This window comes from Cetorhinus maximus, chromosome 12 (assembly GCF_964194155.1).
Source record: "Cetorhinus maximus chromosome 12, sCetMax3.hap1.1, whole genome shotgun sequence".
Lineage (NCBI taxonomy): Eukaryota > Metazoa > Chordata > Chondrichthyes > Lamniformes > Cetorhinidae > Cetorhinus > Cetorhinus maximus.
The window spans coordinates 24,927,168-24,948,418 of record NC_135890.1 but is presented as its reverse complement, the minus strand read 5'-3'; the positions used below and the strand labels follow the sequence as shown (position 1 = coordinate 24,948,418).

Here is a 21,251-nt window from a genome sequence, read left to right as displayed (position 1 = left end):
TTGGTTTGTTCCACCAAACCCCGGGTTGCGGCATGAACCTCATTGTACCTTCTTTCAGTCCTTTGCGGGTAGCACTTGTCCCTGAGGAGTCAGCCCTTCAGCCTGTGTTGACCCTGGAAGATGTCAGATCTGAGACCTGCTGAGGATGTACAAGTCATGGGCGCTCCTAGGGTATCTTGCACAAACCTACATGATCCATTTGTTATGGTTGCAGACCAGCTGAACGTTGGGAGAGTTCACATACTGGATTACTGGTTGCCAGGAAGATTTAACAGCCTTGTGTGTACAGCCAATGGCACCCTGCACCTAGGGGAATCCGGAAATCTCAGCAAATCCCAGCACTCGTGCCTCCTGGCTCACCTGATCTCCATTCAAAGTTGACAAAATTGTGTGCCTTGGCAAAAATGTCGCCTGTGACCTCCTGGATATATTTGTGGGTGGAGGCTTGTGGGATCCCGCACAGGTCACCTGTGGAGCCTTGGGAGGAGCCGCTGCCGTAGAAATTGAGCACAGTGGTCACCTTCCCTGCCACTGGCAGTGGATGCCCTCCGAGTCCCCCATGGCGCCAAATCCTGCAGAAGGTGGCATACGTGAGTGACCAGTTCCCATAACATCCGTAGTCATCGGTGACACTGGTTCTCACTCATCTGCAGGTAGCACTTGCGCCGTCTATCGACCCTGGGTCGAGTGAGGCACCTACAAATGATAGCTCTCTGGGGTTTATCCTCTGTGTGTGGAGGAGGCCCTGTTGCCCCTTGGTCTTGAGGGTTCTGCTCCTCCCTTTGGCAAGCCAGGCACCCCTACCACATCTTTCTCTGTCTTCTCGCCTGCCAAAAGCAATGAGGCAGACAGCAAGATCACCAGGTCTCATTTTCCTGCTGGTCTCCTCACTGCAGTCTCAAAGATACACAAGGGTCAGCAATTGTCTCCTAAGGACCACTCTTGGTCAAGTCATCGCCTGTGGCTGCCTCTCAAGGTCCCTTTATGCATGCCAGAGAGTCCTGGCCACCACATGGATGCCCAGTGTTTAGTACACAAGATGGTTGACCAAAACCCCACCCACCACATGACCGAGTGGTGACAGCTTTGGCCACTCAGCGGCATCCTGAACTCTGAGGTGCAGGCATTGTCCTAACCTGCATTCCGAGGCTTCGCGGTTTGCTTGGACCATGAGGGTGGCTTTAATGTCTATTTAAACATAATGCAAGGGATTAGGAGCGTATCCCTCCAAGAGTGTTCCATGGCTACCTTTCCCAAGGCGATCCTCAAGCTTGCCTATCTGCCCACTGGCTCTGCAGCACCATAGCATGCAATCGATTTTGATGTCTACGCACGAGGGGTTAAAAGTAGATGAGCAATCATTGGCACGCTCAGGAATTAATGCTGCTTGAGTGGGCACAATTGTTTGACTAGCCTAACTCTAAGCATGTCAATTGAGCTCAAGTTAAACAGTCTCAGCTGTGGAAGAGTGCTCATCTTAGACATGTTTTTTCCATTTGCCTGGTCATTTTCTTCTCACCACTGCCCCCCACCTCCCAGAAATACTAGAGAACCAAGGGACTAGCGGGAATGAGAAACTGAAATAAATTAGTGTTAGTAAAAAAGTAGGACTGGAGAAATTAATGGGATTGAAAGTTGGTAAATTCCCTGAACCTGATGATCCACATCCCAGGGTGTTGAAAGAAGCACCTGTAGGGGTGGTGGACGCATTAGTGATCATCTTCCAAAATTCTATAGATTCTGGAACGGTTCCTGCAGATTGGAAGGAAATGTAACCCCACTATTTAAGAAAGGAGGGATAGAAAATGGGGAACTACAGACCTGTTAGCCTGACGTCAGTAGTGGGGAAAATGCTAGAATCTTTAATAAAGTATGTGATTACTGAACACTTAGAAAATAATAATAGGACTTGGCAGAGTCAACATAGATTTATGAAAGGAAAATCATGTTTGACAAACTTGTTGTAGTTTTTTGAGGTTGTAACTTGCAGAATATACAAGGAGGAACCAGTGGATGTGGTGTATTTGGATTTTCAGAAAGCTTTTGATAAGGTCCCACACAAGAGTTAGTAAATGAAATTAAAGCACATGGGATTGGGGGTAATATTCTGGCATGGATTGAGAATTGGTTAACGGACAGAAAACAGAGAATGGGGATAAACAGGTCATTCTCTGGTTAGCAGGCTGTGACTAGTGGGGTACTGCAAGGATCAGTGCTTGGGCCCAGCTATTCACAATCTATATCAATGATTTGGGTGTGGGGACCAAATGTAATATTTCCAATTTTGCTGATGACACAAAACTTGGTGGGAATATGAGTTGTGAGGAGGATCCAAAGATGCTTCAAGGGGATTTAAACAGGCTAAGTGAGTGGACAAGAACATAGCAGATGGAATATAATGTGAAAAAATATGAAGTTATCCACTTTGGTAGGAAAAACAGAAATGCAGAGTATTTTTTAAGTGGTGAGAAATTGGGAAGTGTTGATGTCCGAAGGGACCTGGCTGTCCTTGTTCATGAGTCACTGACAGCGAGCATGCAGGTGCAGCAAGAAATTACTAAGACAAGTGGTATGTTAGCTTTTATTACAAGAGGATTTGAGGACAGGAGTAAAGTTGTCTTGCTGCAATTGTATAGAGCCTTTGTGAGACTGCACCAGAGTACTGCATACAGTTTTGGTCTTCCTACCAAAGGAAGGATATACTTTGCATAGAGGGAGTACAACAAAGGTTCACCAGACTGATTCCTGGGTTGGCAGGATTGTCCTACGAGGAGAGATTGAGGAGACTGGGCCAGTGTTCATTGGAGTTCAGAAGAATAAGGGTGACCTCATTGAAACATACAACATTTTTAAAGGGCTCATCAGGGTAGATGCAGGAAAGATGTTTCCCCTGGCTGGGGGGGTTGGGGGGGTGGGGTGGTCTAGAACCAGGGGACACAGTCTAAGAATAAGAGGTAGGCCATTGAGGATTGAAAGGAGGAGAAATTTCTTCACTCAGAGGGTGGTAAATCTTTGGAATTCTCTACCCCAGCGGACTGTGGAGTTATTGAGTATGTTCAAGACAGATTGATAGATTTCTAGATAGTAAAGACATTGAGGGATATGGGGATAGTGCGGGAAAATGGCATTGAAGTAGAAGATCAGTCATGATCTATTTGAATGGTGGAGCAGGATTGAGGGGTGGAATGGCCTACTCCTGTTCCTATTTCCTATGTTCCTGAAAACAGAACATTTGGCCCTACAGTTCTGTATCAGCATCCATGCACACTAGCTTCGTCTCACCCTACTTCATCTAACCCTATCAGAAAACCCTTCTATTCCTTGTCCCCTCAGCTAGCTTTTTAAATTTTTTTATGGGATGTGGGCTTCGCTGGTTGGGCCAGCATTTATTGCCCGTACCTAGTTGTCCTTGAGAAGGTGGTTGTCAGGTGCCCACTTGAACCACTGCAGTCCATGTGGTGTAGGTACACCCACAGTGCTGTTAGGAAGAGAGTTCCAGGATTTTGACCCAGCGACAGTGAAGGAACAGCGATATATTTCCAAGTCAGGATGGTGAGTGGCTTGGAGGGGAACTTCCAGGTGGTGGTATTACCATCCATCTGCTGCCTTTGTCCTTTTAGATGGTAGTGGTCATGGGTTTGGAAGGTGCTATCTAAGGCACCTTGGTGAGTTTCTGCAGTGCACCTTGTAAATGGTACACACTGCTGCTACTGTGCGTCAGCGGTGGAGGGAGTGAATGTTTGTAGATGTGGTGCCAATCAAGCGGGCTGTTTTGTCCTGGATGGTGTCAAGCTTCCTGAGTGTTGTGGGAGCTGCACTTATCCAGGCAAGTGGAGAGTATTGCATCACACTCCTGACTTGTGACTTGTAGATGGTGGACAGGCTTTGGGGAGTCAGGAGGTGAGTTACTCGTCACAGGATTCCTAGCCTCTGACCTGCTCTTGTAGCCACAGTATTTATATGGCAGGTCCAATTCAGTTTCTGGTCAATGGTAACCCCCAGGATGTTGATAGTGGGGGATTCAGTGGCGGTAATGCAATTGAACGTCAGGGAGCAAAGTTTAGATTCTCTCTTGTTGGAGATGGTCATTGCCTGGCACTTGTGTGGCGTGAATGTTACTTGCCACTTTTCAGCCCAAGTCTGGATATTGTCCAGGTCTTGCTGCATTTGGACATGCAGATTAGCTAGATTACTCTTAAATGCATCTATTGTTTGCTGCATCTGCTTCCTAGGGTAGTGAGTTCCACATTCCAACCACTCCGTGGGTAAAGAATTTTCCCTTGAATTCCTTATTGGATTTATTACTGACTAGTGGGTTGCATCTATCCAACCCCAGATTTACTGGTACTTCTTGCTCTGGCCAAGGCGTCCCTAACACAAACCCCCACCCCTTGCTGGCAGGGCTTAGCAATGGCAGAAGGGGCATGAGAGTGAAGCAGATAGAGGCCTCTCCCCCATGGATCCAGTGACTATTCACAAAATTATGTTCTACTGATGCCCCTGTCCTGGGGCACCAAGCAATTGAATGAATGGATAAATGAGATGGGAGGCCAGGAACATTCACTTCCACTTCATAAGTATGCTTCAGATTGCCTAGTGAATATTGCAGGGGCAGGACAAGCTCTGCACCTCCAGGAGAATCCCCGAATCAAACAGTGATGTAAAATGAGCTGAGACGTGGCCTGCCAGCTCTTCACACGTTTGTCATGACTCTGGTACCAGGAGGACTGAGGAAAAAGGTCATTTAAATTTACCCTCGTAACTCCAGTTGCTTTTTTTTTTAGCACTATAATCTTGGCAATGTTTTGGGATTGCAGATGGTATTTTGAATTTTTTAACCTATTGCTAATCTCTGTGTCTCTTGCTGTGTTTCTTTGACAGAATCTTAAGAGCATTACAATGCTAAACAAATTCAGCAAAGGTTACATAAAACAAGAAACAGATAGGATAATGTAAAATGCAGTTCCTAGTCACCACACACTTGTTCTCTTTGGCAATGTTTTAAGTGGCACAGTGCCAAACAGTGTATGTTTGTAATGAGCATTATGCATTTTACAGGGTATTTTTAAAATCTAGTCCTAGATCCCAGAATACCAGGAAAAGTGCTTTAATTGCATGTTATGGTGTTATGGTAAACCAATGTTCCTTGGTAGATGGTTAAATAGATCCACCAGTTTTTTTCAATTAAAACATTTGATTTATTGTCTGCTAGGTTTGGTTAGAATCCAGTGTTCTGCTTTGCCCTCCAGTAACAACTGGAAAATGTCCCCCCTACGCTCCTTGATTACATCAGCCAACTGACTTCAAATAAATATAGTTCAGGATTACAAAATGTAACTGAAGATGTGTATTAGAAGTAACTTTTGTAGCATGATTTAAAATCAGTTCTCACAGTAGATCAAGTCTGACATTTGAGCCTTGCTCCCAAATAACAGCAAGTTCTGTGGAGAGAGACAAGCTTTAGCTAATTTTTCATGTTAGAACAATATATGACTCTACTATGTAGTTTGGTTTACCAATATTTAATGTCAATGGGAATCAGAAGGTGAACTCTTCATTGACGATATCATACCTAGCACAAAGGAAGCTGATTGTAACTTGTCGGAGGCCAATTATCTCAACCCCAGGACATCATTGCAAGGATTCCTCAGGGCAGTGCTGTAGCTCCAACTATTTTTAACTGCATCATCAATGACCTTCCCTCCATCATAAGGTCAGAAGTGGGAATTTTTGTGCAAGGACAGGACAATATTCAAGCTTGGGCTGAAAGATGGCAAGTAATATTTGCATCACACAAGTGCCAGGCAATGACCATCTCCAACAAGAGAAAATTTAACCATCTCTTCTTGGTATTCAACAGCATTACCATCACTTAATTCCCCCAACATCAACATTCTGGGGTTTAACATTGAATAGAAACTTAACTGTACTGGCTACATGAATACTGTGGCTACAAAAGCAAATCAGAGATTGGGAATCCTGCAGCGAGTAACTCACCTCCTGGCTCCCCAAAACCTTTCCACCACCTATAAGATACAAGATAGGAGTGTGATAGAATACTGCCTACTTGCCTGGATGAGTGCAGGACCAGCAACATTCAAGATGTTTGAACATCCAAGACAAATCGACGTGCTTGATCGACACCCCACCCACTACCTTAAAAATACATTCCCTCCACCACTGGTGCACAATGGCAGCAGTATGTACCACCTACAAGATGCTTTGCAGCAACTCGCCAAGCCTCCTACAACCACACCTTCCAAATCCACAATCTTTACTATGACCTGCAACATACTTCCAACTCCCACACCATCTTGACTTGGAAGTATGTTGCTATTCCTTCACTGTCATTGGGTCAAAATCCTGGAACTTCCTCCCCAGAAGCACTGTGGTCTGTACCTACACCACATGGATTGCAGCAGTTCAAAGTAGGTGGGTCACCACCACCTTCTCAAGGGCAGTTAGGGACGAGTAATAAATGTTGGCCTTGCCATCAATTTCTATCCAATAAACAAATAAAAAGTATGTGATCTTTGGTTAAAAACTACACCAAGAATCATTCTTAACCCTACCTAAGAAAATAAAAATGCAGCACCCATGATTCAGCAGTTAATGATGAACTGAGCCAGACAAGCTCAATGTCCTAGCATCAATCTTGATGTGTGTACAAATGGCTGATCTGAAGCAAGGCAGCTGAAAGAGCGATTACAGATGACTCAGTGACCCTGGTAGCAAGGGAAAAATCATATACTACACAGTAGTATTACACAATAACACAAATCACATCAAAATGCATCAGCATATCATTCGCATGAGATATTGTGATGAAAATCACAAATGGTTTTCCTGGCTATTGTGACCGTGCGGTTTTAAGACTTTTGTATTTCCTGAGCACGTAACTGCAGTGTCATTGTAATGAAATTTAAATCAGTAATCCACTTCACCTTGGCCTCAATCCTGCAGGATCCCCTCACGGATTATCATCTCCATAAAGTAAACCCTCTTGCTGCTACCACTGTGGTGTTTTTGCTGTCACTGAGACTCCTCTTTATCCATATTTATACTGGAGCTTGAGCTTTTCTCTCTGGATAAACTGATTTTTGTAGCCACCTGCTGGTATACAAGCGCTTGCTCTGACAGGAAATTGTGCAGCATTTGAGCTTTGGTGTGCTGTCGGTGTGAGAACATAAGGGAAAGGAGCAGGGGTAGGCCATTAGGCCCCTCGAGCCTACTCCGCCATTCAATATGATCAATCAAGGCTAATATTATTCTTGCTCATAGTAAATATTGAACTGTCTCTCGTACCCATTTTGTGGTTACAGAGACTGTTGCATTAGATTTGTGCTCTGATAGTTCATGCTTTTAATGTGCTGCTATACAGGACTAGGTCTTCCAGATAAATTAATCCTTTCAGGATTTCATACCCATTTTCTTCTGAATAATAGTCTTCAAACATTTTCAGTATTTTTCTTAAAATACAGAAGTATATGGGGAAGTTAACTACGGTTACTTCACATTGTGATGCTTTTGTTTCTGTCATATCCTCAAAAGATTTGCAATACACAGATCTAAACTGCTGGGATTTTTATGTTATCAGTTCTCTGTATTTGAGGATTTTTATTTCTTTCCTCTTTCTCGGAGCTCCCCAGACCACAAGAAGATAGTAGGATGGTTTGCTCCCAGGTCCCTGTGGTCACTGGAAGATGTAGTACAGTCATCAAGGGGTAACACTCTCTCTGACTTTCCCTTTCTCCCTGCAGGGGAACACCTGGCCTCTACATGGAGACTCACTCATGTGACACAGGTGACATGGGGAATTTGGTGTAGGCAAATGCGCATACTCACCAATATCAGACCACTTCATGGCAAACTGGGCTGATGTGACAAATAGCACAGGTACCATTCCTTGCTATTTTAATATCATATCAGGCTGATAAGACAGTACTAATAAACTTTCCTGGCTGCTTTAATATCTTATTTAAAAATCAGTTTAGAAAGTCTCAAGAACAGGAAGTTCATAAAATATGTTTCCTTGAAGATTCCGACAGGTGATCAAAATAGTAGGGTTTAGGGAGCATCTCAAAGGAGGAGAGAAGCATAGAGAGGCAGGGGGAATTCCAGGAGAGAAAACAAAGTCACCAATGGTGGTGCAATTGAAATTGGGATGTACATATGCCAGAAATGGAGGTGCACTGAGATCTCAGAGGGTTGTAGGACTACAGGAGGTTACAGAGAAGGGGATGGGAGGGGGGGTTAGTGATGCCAAGGAGGGATTTAAAACAAGGATGAGAATTTTAAAATCAAGGGCCCAAAATTTCTTTCCCTTTCCACCGCGGGGATCTTAGTGGGCGTGACAGATAATTTGATGGGTCAGCAAAAGGTATGTTGACTTTGGTCAGGAAAGTAGGATTGGAAAATCCTGCCCAAGGTATTGCAAGTCTGGGAGCTGGTAGGCCAGCGAACACGGGGTGCTGGGTGAATGGGACTAGGTGCAAGTTAGGATCTGGGCAGCAGAGTGTTGGGTAAGTTCAAGTTTAGGCAGGGTGGAAGATGGGAAGTTGGCCAGGAGAACTTTGGAATAGTTGAGCCTAGAGACAATGAAAGCATGAATGAGGGTTTCAGCAGCAGGTGAGCTGAGGCTGAGGCAGACGCAGGTGTTATGCAGGTGAAAGCATGCAGTCCACAACAATATTTAATATCACATCTTGGCAGAAGCAGGTTTTGATGTTACTCAGCCGGTTAATTTCTAAACCATAGAATGGCATAGGCTTTGAACAAGTATTTTGTATTCTGTCTTCACGGTAGAAGACACAAAAAGCTTCCCGAGAATAGTAGAAAATCAAGAGGCAAAAGGGAGGGAGGAACTTAAAACTATCACTGGCGAAAAAATAACGGGGAAACAAATGGAATTTAAGGCCTGATGGCCTGCATCCTCGGATCGTAAAGAAAGTGGCTGTGGAGATAGTGGATGCATTGGTTGCAATCTTTCAAAATTCCCTGGATTCTGGAAAAGTCCCAGCAGATTAGAAAATTGCTAATGTAACACTTCTGTTCAAGAAAAGAGGAAGACAGAAAGCAGGAAACCATGGCTAGTTAGCCTAATGTATGTCATTGGGGAAAAAGCTAGAATCCATTATTAGAGAGGTATTAGCAGAACATTTAGAAAATGATGATACTATTAGGCAGAGTTAACATGGTTTTATGAAAGGGAAACCATGTTTGACAAATTTATTAGAGTCCTTTGAAGATATAACAAGCAGGGTGGATGAAGGGGAACCAGGAGATATAGTGTATTTGGATTTCCAAAAGGCATTTGATAATGTGCCACATGGATAAAGGACTGGCTAACAAACAAGAAACAGAGTTGGGATAAATGGGTCATTTTCAGGATGGAAACCAAAAGGAATCAGTGCTTGGGCCTCACCTATTTATGATCTGTATTAATGACTTGGATGAAGGGACCAACTGTGTTGTAGCCTCATTTGCTGATGATACAAAGTTAGGTAGGACACCAAGTTGTGAGGAGGATATAAAGAATAAAGATAGGCTAAGTGAGTGGGCAAAAATAGGCAGATGGAATGTAATGTGAGAAAGTGTGAGGTTTTCCACTTTGGCAGGAGGAATAGAAAAACAGAATATTAATTAAAGAGAGAGAAACTGCAGAATGCTGCAGTGCAGATGATCACACAGCAACTTAAGGGCCTGGAGACAGAGAGGGAATGCATGACCATGAGACAGTCCAAGAGAAGCAGGCAGGTAGTGCAGGAGTCCCCTGAAGTCCTGCTTACAAATCGGTTTTCCGTTTTGGAAGCTGGTGAAGGTGTTGGTTCCTCAGAGGAGTGCAGTCAAAGCCAAGTTTGTGGCACCACGAGTGGCTCGGCTATACAGGAGGGGAGGAAGAAGGAAGAGCTATAGCGATAGGGGATTCATTGGTTAGAGGAATAGACAGGCATTTCTGTGGCCGTAGACTGACTCCAGGATGATATGTTGCCTCCCTGGTGCCAAGGTCAAGGATGTCATAGAACGGCTGCAGGACATTCTTCTGGGAGAGGGTGATCAGCAAGAGGTCATGGTCCACATTGGTAACAATGACTTAGGTAGGAAGGGGGATGTAGTCCTGCAATCAGAATTTAGGGAGCTAGGTAGAAAATTAGCAAGCAGGACCTCAAATGTAGTAATCTCCGGTTTATTCCCAGTGACACATGCCAGTGAGTACAGAAATAGGAGGATAAAGCAGATGAATGCGTGGCTGGAAAGATGGCGCAGGAGGGAGGGCGTTAGATTCCTGGAGCACTGGGTCTGGCTCTGGGGGAGATGGCACCTGTACAAGCCGGATGGGTTGCACCTGAACAGAGCCGGGACTGAGTTCCTTGTGGGGCGTTTTGCTAGTGCTGTTGGGAGGGCTTTAAACTAACTCGGCAGGGGTGTGGGAACCAAGGGAAAATATTAGAGAGGAATACCAGGCTGCGCAAAATACTGGGAGGGATAGATAGCACTATTATAGAGAATAGTAAGTTAATAGGTAAAGTCAGGCTGCAAGGAAGAAAGTAACAAAATCTAAATCGGGGTTACTATGCATGTATGTGAATGCACGGAGTATAGTAAACAAGATCGGAGAGTTACAGGCACAGATTGCCATGTGGAGATATGATGTTGTGGCGATAATAGAGGACCTGGCTCAAGGAAGGGCAGAACTGGGTGTTAAATATTCCCGGATACAAGGTGTTCAGAAGAGATAGGAGAGGAAGGACAGCAGGAGGGGTGCCAATATTGGTTAAGGAGAGCATTGCCGTGCTGGAGAAAGAGGATGTCCCAGAGAGTTCAAGGACAGAATCAATTTGGCTAGAGCTAAGGAACAAAAAGGATGCAATTACATTGATGTGTGTAGTCTATAGACCGCCAACTAGGCCATAGAAGAACAAATCTGCAGGGAAATTACAGAGAGATGCAGGCATTATAGAGTAGTTATAATGGGTGACTTTAATTACCCAAATGTAGACTGGGACAGTGGTAGTATAAAGGGTGGAGAGGGGCAAAAGTTCTTAGATTGTGTTCAGGAGAATTTTCTACAGCAGTATGTGTCCAATTCAATGGGAAAAGACACACTGTTGGACTTGGTTCTTGGAAATGAGGTGGGCCAAGTAGATCAAGTGTCAGTGGGGGAACATTTAGGAGACATTGATCATTGTATTGTATATTTTAGGATGATGATAGAAAAGGACGATAGGCAATCCAAAGTAAGAATAATTAGCTGGACGAGAGCTGACTTCGATGGTGCGAGAATGGAGCTGGGCCAGGTAGACTGGAACGAAAGATTGGCAGGAAAAACATTACCTGAATAATGGACTACCTTCAAAAAAGAATTGGCTCAGGTACAGTCAAGGCATATCTCATCGAAAGGGAAAAGTAGGGCAAACAAATCCAGAGCTCCCTGAATGAAAAAGGAGATTGAAATTAAGATAAAGAAGAAAAAGTGCGCTTATGGCAGGTGTCAGGTAGAAAATACAATTGAGAACCAAGAGGAATACAGAAGGTTCAGAGGGGAGGTGAAAAGGCATATTAGAGAAGCGAAGAGGGGTTATGAGAAAAAACTGGCAGCCATCCACAAAGGGTAATTCCAAAGTCTTCTTTAGACATATAAATAGTAAAAGGGTGGTAAAAGGAATAGTAGGGCTGATTAGGGACCTAAAAGGGAATTTATACATAGACGAAGGGGCCATGGCTGAGTTATTAAATGAATACTTTGCATCCGTCTTTACAAAGGAGGTAGATGCTACCCAGGCCATGGTGAGAGATGAGGAAACTCTGTCAACAGAAGGTTTCAAAATTGACATGGAAAAGGTGTTGAAAAGACTGTCAGTACTTAAAGTTGACAATGCACCGGGACCGGATGAGATGCATCCAAGGATATTGAAGGAAGTGAGAGTAGAAATTTCAGGGGCACTGGCCATAATCTTTTTGTTTTCCCTAGACTCGGGGCTGGTGCCAGAGGACTGGAGAATTGCAAACATTACGTCCTTGTTCAAAAAAGGTTGTAAGGATAAGCCCCGCAATTACAGACCAGTCAGGTTAACTTCAGGGGTGGGCAAGATTCTAGAAACAATTATTCGGGATAGAATTAGTAGTCACATGGAAAAATATGGATTGATAAGGAAGAGCCAGCATGGATTTCTAAAGAGGAAATCGTAATTAACTAACTTGCTGGAGTTTTTTGAAGAGGTAACAGAAAAGGTCAATGAGGGTAATGTTGTTGATGTGGTGTGCATGGGCTTTCAAAAGGCATTTGAGACAGTGCCACACAACAGACTTGTGAGAAAAGTTATTGTTCATGGAATAAAAGGGACAGTAGCAACGTGGATATAAAATTGGCTGAAAATATAGGAAGCAGAGAGTAATGGTCGATGGATATTTTTCGGGCTGGAGGAAGGTTTGTAGTGGAGTTCCCCAGGGATCGGTATTGGGACCCTTGCTTTTCCTGATATATATTAATGATCTAGATCTTGGTGTGCAGTGGACAGTTCCAAAGTTTGCGGATGATACAAAGCTTGGGAGTGTTGTGAATTGCGAGGAGGATGGTGTGGAACTTCAAGAGGACATAGACAAGTTGATGGAGTGGGCAGATAGGTGGCAGATGAAGTTCAATGCAGAGAAGTGTGAGGTGATACTTTTTGGTAGGAAGAACATGGGCAGACAATATAAAATAAGGGGTGAAATCTTGAAGTGGGTGCAGGAGCAGAAAGACTTGGGTGTATATGTGCATGGATCATTGAAGGTGGTATGACAGGTGGAGAGAGCAGTTAATAAAGCATATAAGATCCTGGGCTATATTAATAGGGGCATAGAGTACAAGAGCAGGGAGGTTATGCTGAATTTATATATGACACTTGTTAGACCTCAGCTGGAGTATTGTGTACAGTTCTGGGCACCACACTATAGGAAGGATGTGAACACATTGAAGAGACTGCAGAAGAGGTTTACAAGAATGGTTCCAGGGATGAAAATCTTCAGCTATGAGGACGGATTGGAGAGATTGGGGCTGTTCTCCTTGGAGAGGAGAAGGCTAAGAAGAGATTTGATAGAGATGTTCAAAATCATGAGGGGGCAGGACAGAGTAGATAGGGAGAAACTGTTCCTGCTTGATCAAGAATGAGAGGACACAGATTTAAAATGATTTGTAAAAGAAGCAAATGTGATGTGAGAAAAATACTTTTTCACACAACAAGTGGTTCTGGAATGCACTGCCTGGAAATGTGGTGGAGGCAGGTTCATTTGAGGCATTCAAGAGGGCATTGGGTGATTATTTGAATAGAAACAATGTGCAAGCATATGGGGAAAAGGCAGGGCAATGGCACTAGGTCATAAGGCTCATATGGAGACCTGGTGCAAACATGGTGTGCCAAATGGCCCCCTTCTGTGCTGTTAAAATTCTGTGTTTCTGTGATCTGGGTGTCCTTGTACATTAATCAGAAAAAGTCAGCATGCAGTTAGAGCAAGTAATTAAGACAAACTTAATGTTGGCCTTTATTGCAATGGGGCTGGAGTATATAAGTAGGGACGTTTTGCTACAACTGTACAGGGCATTGGTGAGAACACATCTAGAGTATTGTGTGCAGTTTTGGTCTCCTAACTTAAGGAGGGATATACTTGCCTTGGAAGCGGTTCAGGGAAGGTTCTCTTGGCTGATTCCTGGGATGAAGAGGTTGTCTCATGAAGAAAGGTTGACCAGGTTGGGCCTGGGCTAACTCATTGGCATTTAGAAGAATGGTAGGTGATCTTATTGAATCATGTAAGATTCTGAGAGGGCTTGACAGGGTAGATGCTGAGAGGATGTTTCCTCTCATGGGGGTATTTGGAACTAGGGAGCACAATTTAAAAATAAGGGTCTCCCATTTAAAATGGAGATGAGGAGGAATTTCTCAGGCAGAGAAGTGGAGTAGAAGCCACAATCAGATCAGCCATGATCTTATTGAATGGCAGAGCAGGCTTGAGGGGTCGATTGGCCTACAGTTGCTCCTATTTCTTATGTTCTTATGTTAGTAAGCCAGGTTCTAAATACATTTTGTAAATAGATATTTATGCTTTGGAGCCTGAAATTTCCAGCTGGATGCTTTAATGTTGTCACAGCATTTTTGACTTGTAAAGTAAGTGAATGAAACCTGGTGTATATGTTTAATACAATAGGTCCTTTTCCAATTTCTTTTCCTTGTGAGTTGTTAGGAATCTGTAATCAGGGCACCGTGATGAATCTCCAGTGCGCAGCAAGACCATCAAATTTCATTAGAGCACAGTAGGTAACCTGTAGATTTTGAATTATACATCCTAACAGCAACATTGTGTAGATTAATCTGTTTGATTTGATGATATTCTGCACTTCTTGTAAAATTGTCAGAATTTTTGATTTATTTCACAGTGGAAACTAAAAAAAGTGATCCAGATTTATTGTCAAGAACTATGGCATCACACAGCACTGCCTCTGCACAGAATGTGAATAATTGTGTTAGTTCACCCTTTTTAACTCCCCTAAACCATATCATAATTTATTTAAATGAGACTCATGGGAGATAGATATCAAATACAATTCATGTCCCATCTCTACATAGCACTTCATGGAGATTCTACTTTTGACTGCTGCTGAAGATGTAAATTGGGAAGAAAAAATATACTTTCCACATTCAGAACATTGCTGTTTTCAATAAAATCAAAATACTGTGGATCCTGAGATCTGAAATAAAAAGAGAAAGCGCTGGAAAAACTCAGCAGGTCTGGCAGCATCCAGTTCTGAAGCAGAGTTATATTGGACTTGAAATGTTAACTCTGTTTCTCTCTCCACAGAGGCTGCCAGACCTGTTGAGTTTTTTTTTGGTACTTTCTGTTTTTATTGCTGTTTTCAAAACCTGTTCATGCAAGCTGTGAAATGCTTTCATCTGCACTTGTTCTATCTAAAATTACTTTTCCATTTCTGAGACAGTTCACAATTGCAGGCTTGAAACTATTTGTGCAAAATCACAGGATAGGTTGGAACAAAGAAGGCCAATCATCCCATTTGATCTCATGCTCTAAGAAAAGCTCCTGCCTCCCCATGACAGCATCTAGCTGTTTGTTAAATAAATTCAGTGTCTTTGTCTAAATCACTGCTCAGGCAACCATTCCAGCTGTTGATCATCCTCTGTGCAAAGACATCCTTCCTGATGCTTGTCTGCAGTGCACCGTCCTGAACTTGTGTTCCTTTTGTCCTTCGGCCCTAGTGTACCTGAAAGTGCTCTTTTGGTTTATTTTCACTATCCTGTTTAAGTATCATATATGCCTCCAGTAGCATTTTCCATTTCTTTTCTGATTCTGTTGAACAGACTCATAAAGTTACAACTCAGTTATTAAAAGCAAAAGCAGAATCAAAATGTAATGCCTGTTTAAATAGAGGCCCTCACTGGCAGCATGTTAAAAATGGAAATCATTCTCCAGTTATCTTTATTTTGTTGTATGTGTAATATGGTCACGTATGACTTATTCGTGAAAATCAGATTCTTGTGTTTAAATACAATCTGAAGTTAGAGTTTACTTAAGTTGCTCTGCGCACAATTATTGAATTCCATGTTTATTAAAATTATTTCACTTTTGCTCAATTCTTGTACTTTTAATAGGACTTTCATTTTAAAATGGGAGACGATGCCACCTTATGGCAATTATCTAAAATTGCACCTCAATTGAAATCCGTTTTGAGTTTTAAAAAACTTGAATTTATAGAGCATCTTTCGGGACCACCGGATATCCCAAAGCGCTTTACAGCCAATGCAATACTTTTAAGGTTTAGGTCCTGAGGTCGGGAAACGCGATTTATTAATAAGTGTCCTTGGACAAAAACAATAGGAATGGGAGGTCACTTGTGTGGAGCATTAACCAGTTGGGTCAAAGGGTCTGAGGTAGAACAGAGAAAGAAAGAACTCGAATATAGCACTTTGCGTGTTCTCAGAATCTTTAAAAAGCGCATAACAAAAGCAAAATACCGTGAATACTGGAAATCTGAAATAAAAACCTGCTGAGTATTTCCAGCATTTTTTGGGGGGTTTTTTTGCCCCAAAGGACTTGAAGTGCTTTTGAAACATAATCATTGTTGTCATGTAGGCCAATTTGCGTACAACAACATTCTAACAGTATTTCGAAAGCATACATGAAAGTGCTCAGGGTAAATGCATTCAAATATGGCATGGTGCTGATTATCATAGAAGGTAAAATGCAGGTTTAGGGCCATAATTCAAATATGGATTCTGGTCTTAGTGGGGATGGAAGGGAGGAAGCAGATTCTTTCATAGACTTCCCAACAGTTTGAGGCAAAGAAAAATGGCAGACGCCTTGATCTCCTAGGTTTTAACCTATTGTTTGACTGTAAAATGAGCAATCCATTCAGAAATTGGATGAAACTTTTCTGATTTACAATATAACAAGTGGAAATGATTCACTTGAGCTTGGTAATACACAATACAAGATACTTTGTAATGAGACGACCACAACACACACACATACAAAAAAATTGTTGGAATTAACTCCTTAGATCAGTGCACTGTGCGTAATGGTGTCCATTTGCCATTTGTTGCGGTTCTGTGATGACACTTCTGCTACTAACACTCCGAAGTACGTGGTGCTATTCTTCACAACCGGTTTCTGCACAGTGCACCCTTGCCTAAACTTTCCCAAGTTCTATATAATAGTCATATTTTTGAGTCTTCACTTCGGGTATCACTGAAACATTTCCGCTCGCTCCCTATTGTCCTTTCTCTATCCTTGTGTAGCTAGCTGTAGAACATCGGAAATCTCTGCATCTGCAACAAATCCAACATGTCGAATCTATCTAGCAATGGCTGGTGTTAGTGTTTCCGGTGTTTGTGACTCATATCTTGTTGTTTCATTTTCATGAGATAAAGGAGGGGAGAGAGGCTAGGGTTTATTACAAAATAAGTGCTATGCCATTTTTGGAGTTTTTCCACACACGTAATGGAAAAACATTTTTTTTTTTTCCTTCGCCTCTTTGCTGTTATAGAGGGCTTTAGCGATCCTGATTTAATTCTTAAGTCACTCTGCTGTTCGCATTTTGGGAAAAATCTTCTGGGCTTTAAACGTTTCCCACAACTGGGACTTTGTGTGTGTGTGTGTGTGTATGTCGTGGGGGTGGCGGGGGGGGGGGTCCCAGCCGCTCTCGCTGCAGCACAGCGCCTCCCACTAGCAAGGTTGGCCAGCAGCTTTCACTGTGTATGCTGTGAGGGTGCTGCTGGTGTGCATGGGACGCGAGGGTTGGACAAAATGGGAGGAGTCCAACAGCTGGAGGCAGCAGCAACCGCGTCGCCAAGCAGCACTCTTCCTTATTGTAGTCTCCAGGAGACTGGAAGGAAACTGGAAAGTCCCTGGCTGCAGAGGACTTCAGGCTTGCCAATTTGCACCCTAAGGCAGTAGGTTTAATTTATTTGCCATGGCGCTCCAACCACCCGCTCTGCACGCGCTTCCTGGTACCTGGCGAGCTGGAAGCGCTTGTGAGGTCGGTGAAATTTCCTACTGGAAAAATGCGCCTTTGAGACCCTGAGAAAATTCTCCCATTGTATTGATAAGGTGATGACATAGCAACGAATTGCACATAAATGATGCCTTCAATGTCCCAAGGTGCTCGTCACAGATCAGGTTCCTTGACCATTTTGCCTAATAAATGATCTAGGGGTTCTCTCTTCAAAATTAAACCTTGCTTAAAGGCGTTAATCCACAAGACAGCAGGGCGAACAGTTGTGTAATATGTTTCTGACAGGACATCTTAAGCTCACATTCTGAATACTTTACATGAGACATCATGACATTTCCGTTCATTTGAACTCTGCAGGGGTTATTGCCAAGTTGGGTTAATTGAACTCTTAAAGTTCAGCTTCAGACCATGAACTCTCTCTTCCCTCCTCACGCCCTTTTTTCTAATCATTTTTATCCACTTATTTTTATTCATTTATCCATGATTTTATCCCTCTTTCTATCCTCCCCCCCCCCCCCCCCCCCAAACAGGATCATCTGTTACTTGTTCCATGTTGTTCTTTCACACAATGCTACCCTTGTTCTGCTATTATCACATTTCTGCTTTCTTACCTTTGGTGCCACTATCAGCACCCTTTTTTTTTAGCACTAACCACTACCATTAACACTCCCTTTGTCATTTAGTTCATGACATCTTTGTCCCCACCCATCGCTGGCCTTCTATCCAGCTCCACCTCCCTTAAACAGTATAAATTTCATCACATCTCCACAGTTCTGAAGAAGGGTCATATGGACTCGAAACATTAACTCTGTTCCTCTCTCTATAGATGCTGCTAGACCTGCTGAATTTTCCAGCATTTTGTTTTTGTTTCAGATTTCCAGCATCTGCAGTGTTTTGCTTTTATTTAATTGAACTCTTCTTGTTTTTGGGGAGGAAGAATGGAATGTTTGCAGCCAGTTCTGTCTAAAAGCTAAGATAAAAGCAAAAAACTGCGGATGCTGGAAATCAAAAACAAAAATACCTGGAAAAACTCAGCAGGTCTGGCAGCATCTGTGGAGAGGAGCACAGTTAATGTTTCGAGTCCGCATGACTTCAACAGAACTAAGGAAAAATAGAAAAGGGGTGAAACTAAGCTGGTTTAGGGGGGGACGGGGACAAGAAGAGCTGGATAGAGGGCCAGTGATAGGTGGAGATAACCAAAAGATGTCATAGACATCTGTGGCATCTTTTGGTTATCTCCACCTATCACTGGCCCTCTATCCAGCTCTTCTTGCCCCCCCCCACCCCCCATATATTTCACCCCTTTTCTATTTTTCCTTAGTTCTGTTGAAGAGTCATGCGGACTCGAAACGTTAACTGTGGTCCTCTCCGCAGATGCTGCCAGACCTGCTGAGTTTTTCCAGGTATTTTTGTTTTTGTTCTGTCTAAAAGCTGTTGCTGAGCTCAAGCTTTTTTAAAAAAAAGATGCAAATAGCAAAGGGAAGTCCAGCTTTTGGGCAGAGAGGCTGCACAATTAAATTTATGGGAGCAGCTGTTGTTACTAAACCTGGGAATTCATAACAGTGCTTATTAATGGCTAGCATATTCCAGTAGAAATAATGGTGAGGTTATCAGGGTTGACTATCATTAAGGAGTAAATCATAAGGCAACTTTCAGTGCCAGATAAGCAGTTAAATGGTGAAATCAAGTTGTCCAATTTGAATTTTCCTTGATCTCCCACAAGCTTCTCTACGGCGGTACCTTGCTGAACGACTCGGCATTGGAACACATGGAAGGGCATAGAATTGCGGTACTTATCCGCTAAAAACGTCAGAAAAAATTAGGGCTGGTGCATTCAAGTGCAAGTGAATTTTTAACAATGTATTAATTGCTGCCAAATAATTTATCCACCACTAAACATCTACAAGTATAGGTGTGAAGTGTCATTCTTTTCAGATTTTAATTATGGCTAGATTTTAAAACATCTTGTCTTTTATTTCTCTTTATTTTGCTTGCATATGATTTTACATTGAATTAAATATTCAAACTTGCACTTCATTTAGACTCGTGTGCCTCAGTAAGGATTGTTCAATCTGATTGGTTCAAGATATATGGTGTTGCTTTCCCTGTTCACACAGGTCCTAGATCGCCCATGGAGAATGCAGCAATGTTTTGGGATTTATGCAGAAACCTACAAACATCTGTGGGTAGTTGTAAGCATAATGAACAGCAAGCACCAGTCCACTGACCTCAAATACAGGCCAATAACATTATGGTTTGAAAATAATTAACCATTTTATGTCTTATTATTTTACAGATGATGGAAATGCTTAACATAAAGGGAGGTATGTATCTTATCAGTATGATTCTTCAGGTTTAACATGATGCAAAAACTACACCATGTGTTTGCTATCAGTCTGATGACAATACCAAAGCAGAATGTGCACATGGTTAATCTAGATTACTTGTCAATGTAGAGAGATGTCTTTGAAACACTCTTCCTCAAAAGGCTGTGGAAGCAGTGTCTTTGAATATTTTAAAGGCAGAACTAGATAGATCCTTGATTAACAAGGGGGTGAAAGGTTATCACGGGCAGCCAAGAATGGGGGATTAGGGTTACATTCAGATCAGCCATTATCTTATTGAATAGTGGAGCAGGGTTGAGTGACCTATTCTTAATTTGTATGTTCATGTGTTTCAGATTAAGACCCCACCTTAGTTTTTAGCACCTTAAGTATCCAAGAAAAATCACCCTGTTGTGTTTATATAGAACCTTTGAGTATCCCAAAGTGCTTCACAGCGGTACTGTTATAACGCAGGTAAATACCACACTGCATACATCGAGATGCCGCAAACAGCAGTATGATAGAGCATTTGGGCGGGTGGGAGGGAGAGAGAATAGATGCTGGCCAGGACACCTCCCTGCTCTTCAAATTGTGCAAGAGGATCTTTTAGGTCCATGAGAAATGGCAAAGAGGATTTCCATTAGAAGACCCTCTTCTAACTCAGTCTAGATTTTTTGAAAAATGTTATTTGTTCATGGGTGTTGCTTACTAGGCCATTTATTTGCCCATCCTTAATTGTCTGGAGGTGGTGGAGAGTTACCTCCTTGAACCGCAACACCCACTGTACTTTTAAGGAATTCCAGGATTTTGATCCAGAAACAGTGTAGGAATGGTGAGGCACCTGGAGGGGAACTTGCATCTGCTGCCCTTTGGAGGTCAAAAGTTTGTAAGGAGCCATGCTGAGTTGCTGCTATGAATTGTAGTTGGTACACACTGTTGCCACTGTATTGGTGGTGAAGGGTGTAAAGGTCTGATTGCTACCATAGTCAATTCTGGTAATGACATTGTATAATAAACACATTTCCCTGCTAAGGAGGGCTCTATTACCAATGTTTGCCAATGCAGAAAATCTCTGATACAGGATATGGTATATGCCCTGAATTATGTAAAATATTACTGTTGGGAGTTTATAGCACAATGAACGATAGTAACAAACTTCAACTTGACTCCTTTTCCTACGGCTTGGCACCTCTCCCCATATCAGATTGAGAGCAGAGAATGGAGAACACCTTGAAGGAAACTGAAGTTTATTAAAAAAAGATTAACTTCATATTTGTACATTATAAATAGATCCAAGTACACATCTGTTTAGAATAGGTTGTCATTTTAAAAGGATAAAAGCAGCAGCAGAGATTTAGTTACACATTTTAAAAAACTTGTCTCCGTGTGTAGACATTTATAAGAATTTCCTTAACCGTACAAATATC

At 42.6% G+C, this 21,251-nt stretch overlaps 1 protein-coding gene across 1 annotated transcript in view; it reads left to right on the top strand.

Annotated features, from left to right (window-relative positions):
* lhfpl3 (LHFPL tetraspan subfamily member 3) overlaps positions 1-19,824 on the top strand; it is a 332,577-nt gene extending 312,753 nt beyond the window's left edge. The window contains exon 3 of the mRNA XM_078553212.1: positions 19,797-19,824. Within this exon, the coding sequence (XP_078409338.1) occupies positions 19,797-19,813 (17 nt within the window). The 3' untranslated portion in view covers positions 19,814-19,824. The remainder of the gene's footprint in view (positions 1-19,796) is intronic.
* Positions 19,825-21,251: the final 1,427 nt, after the last annotated feature.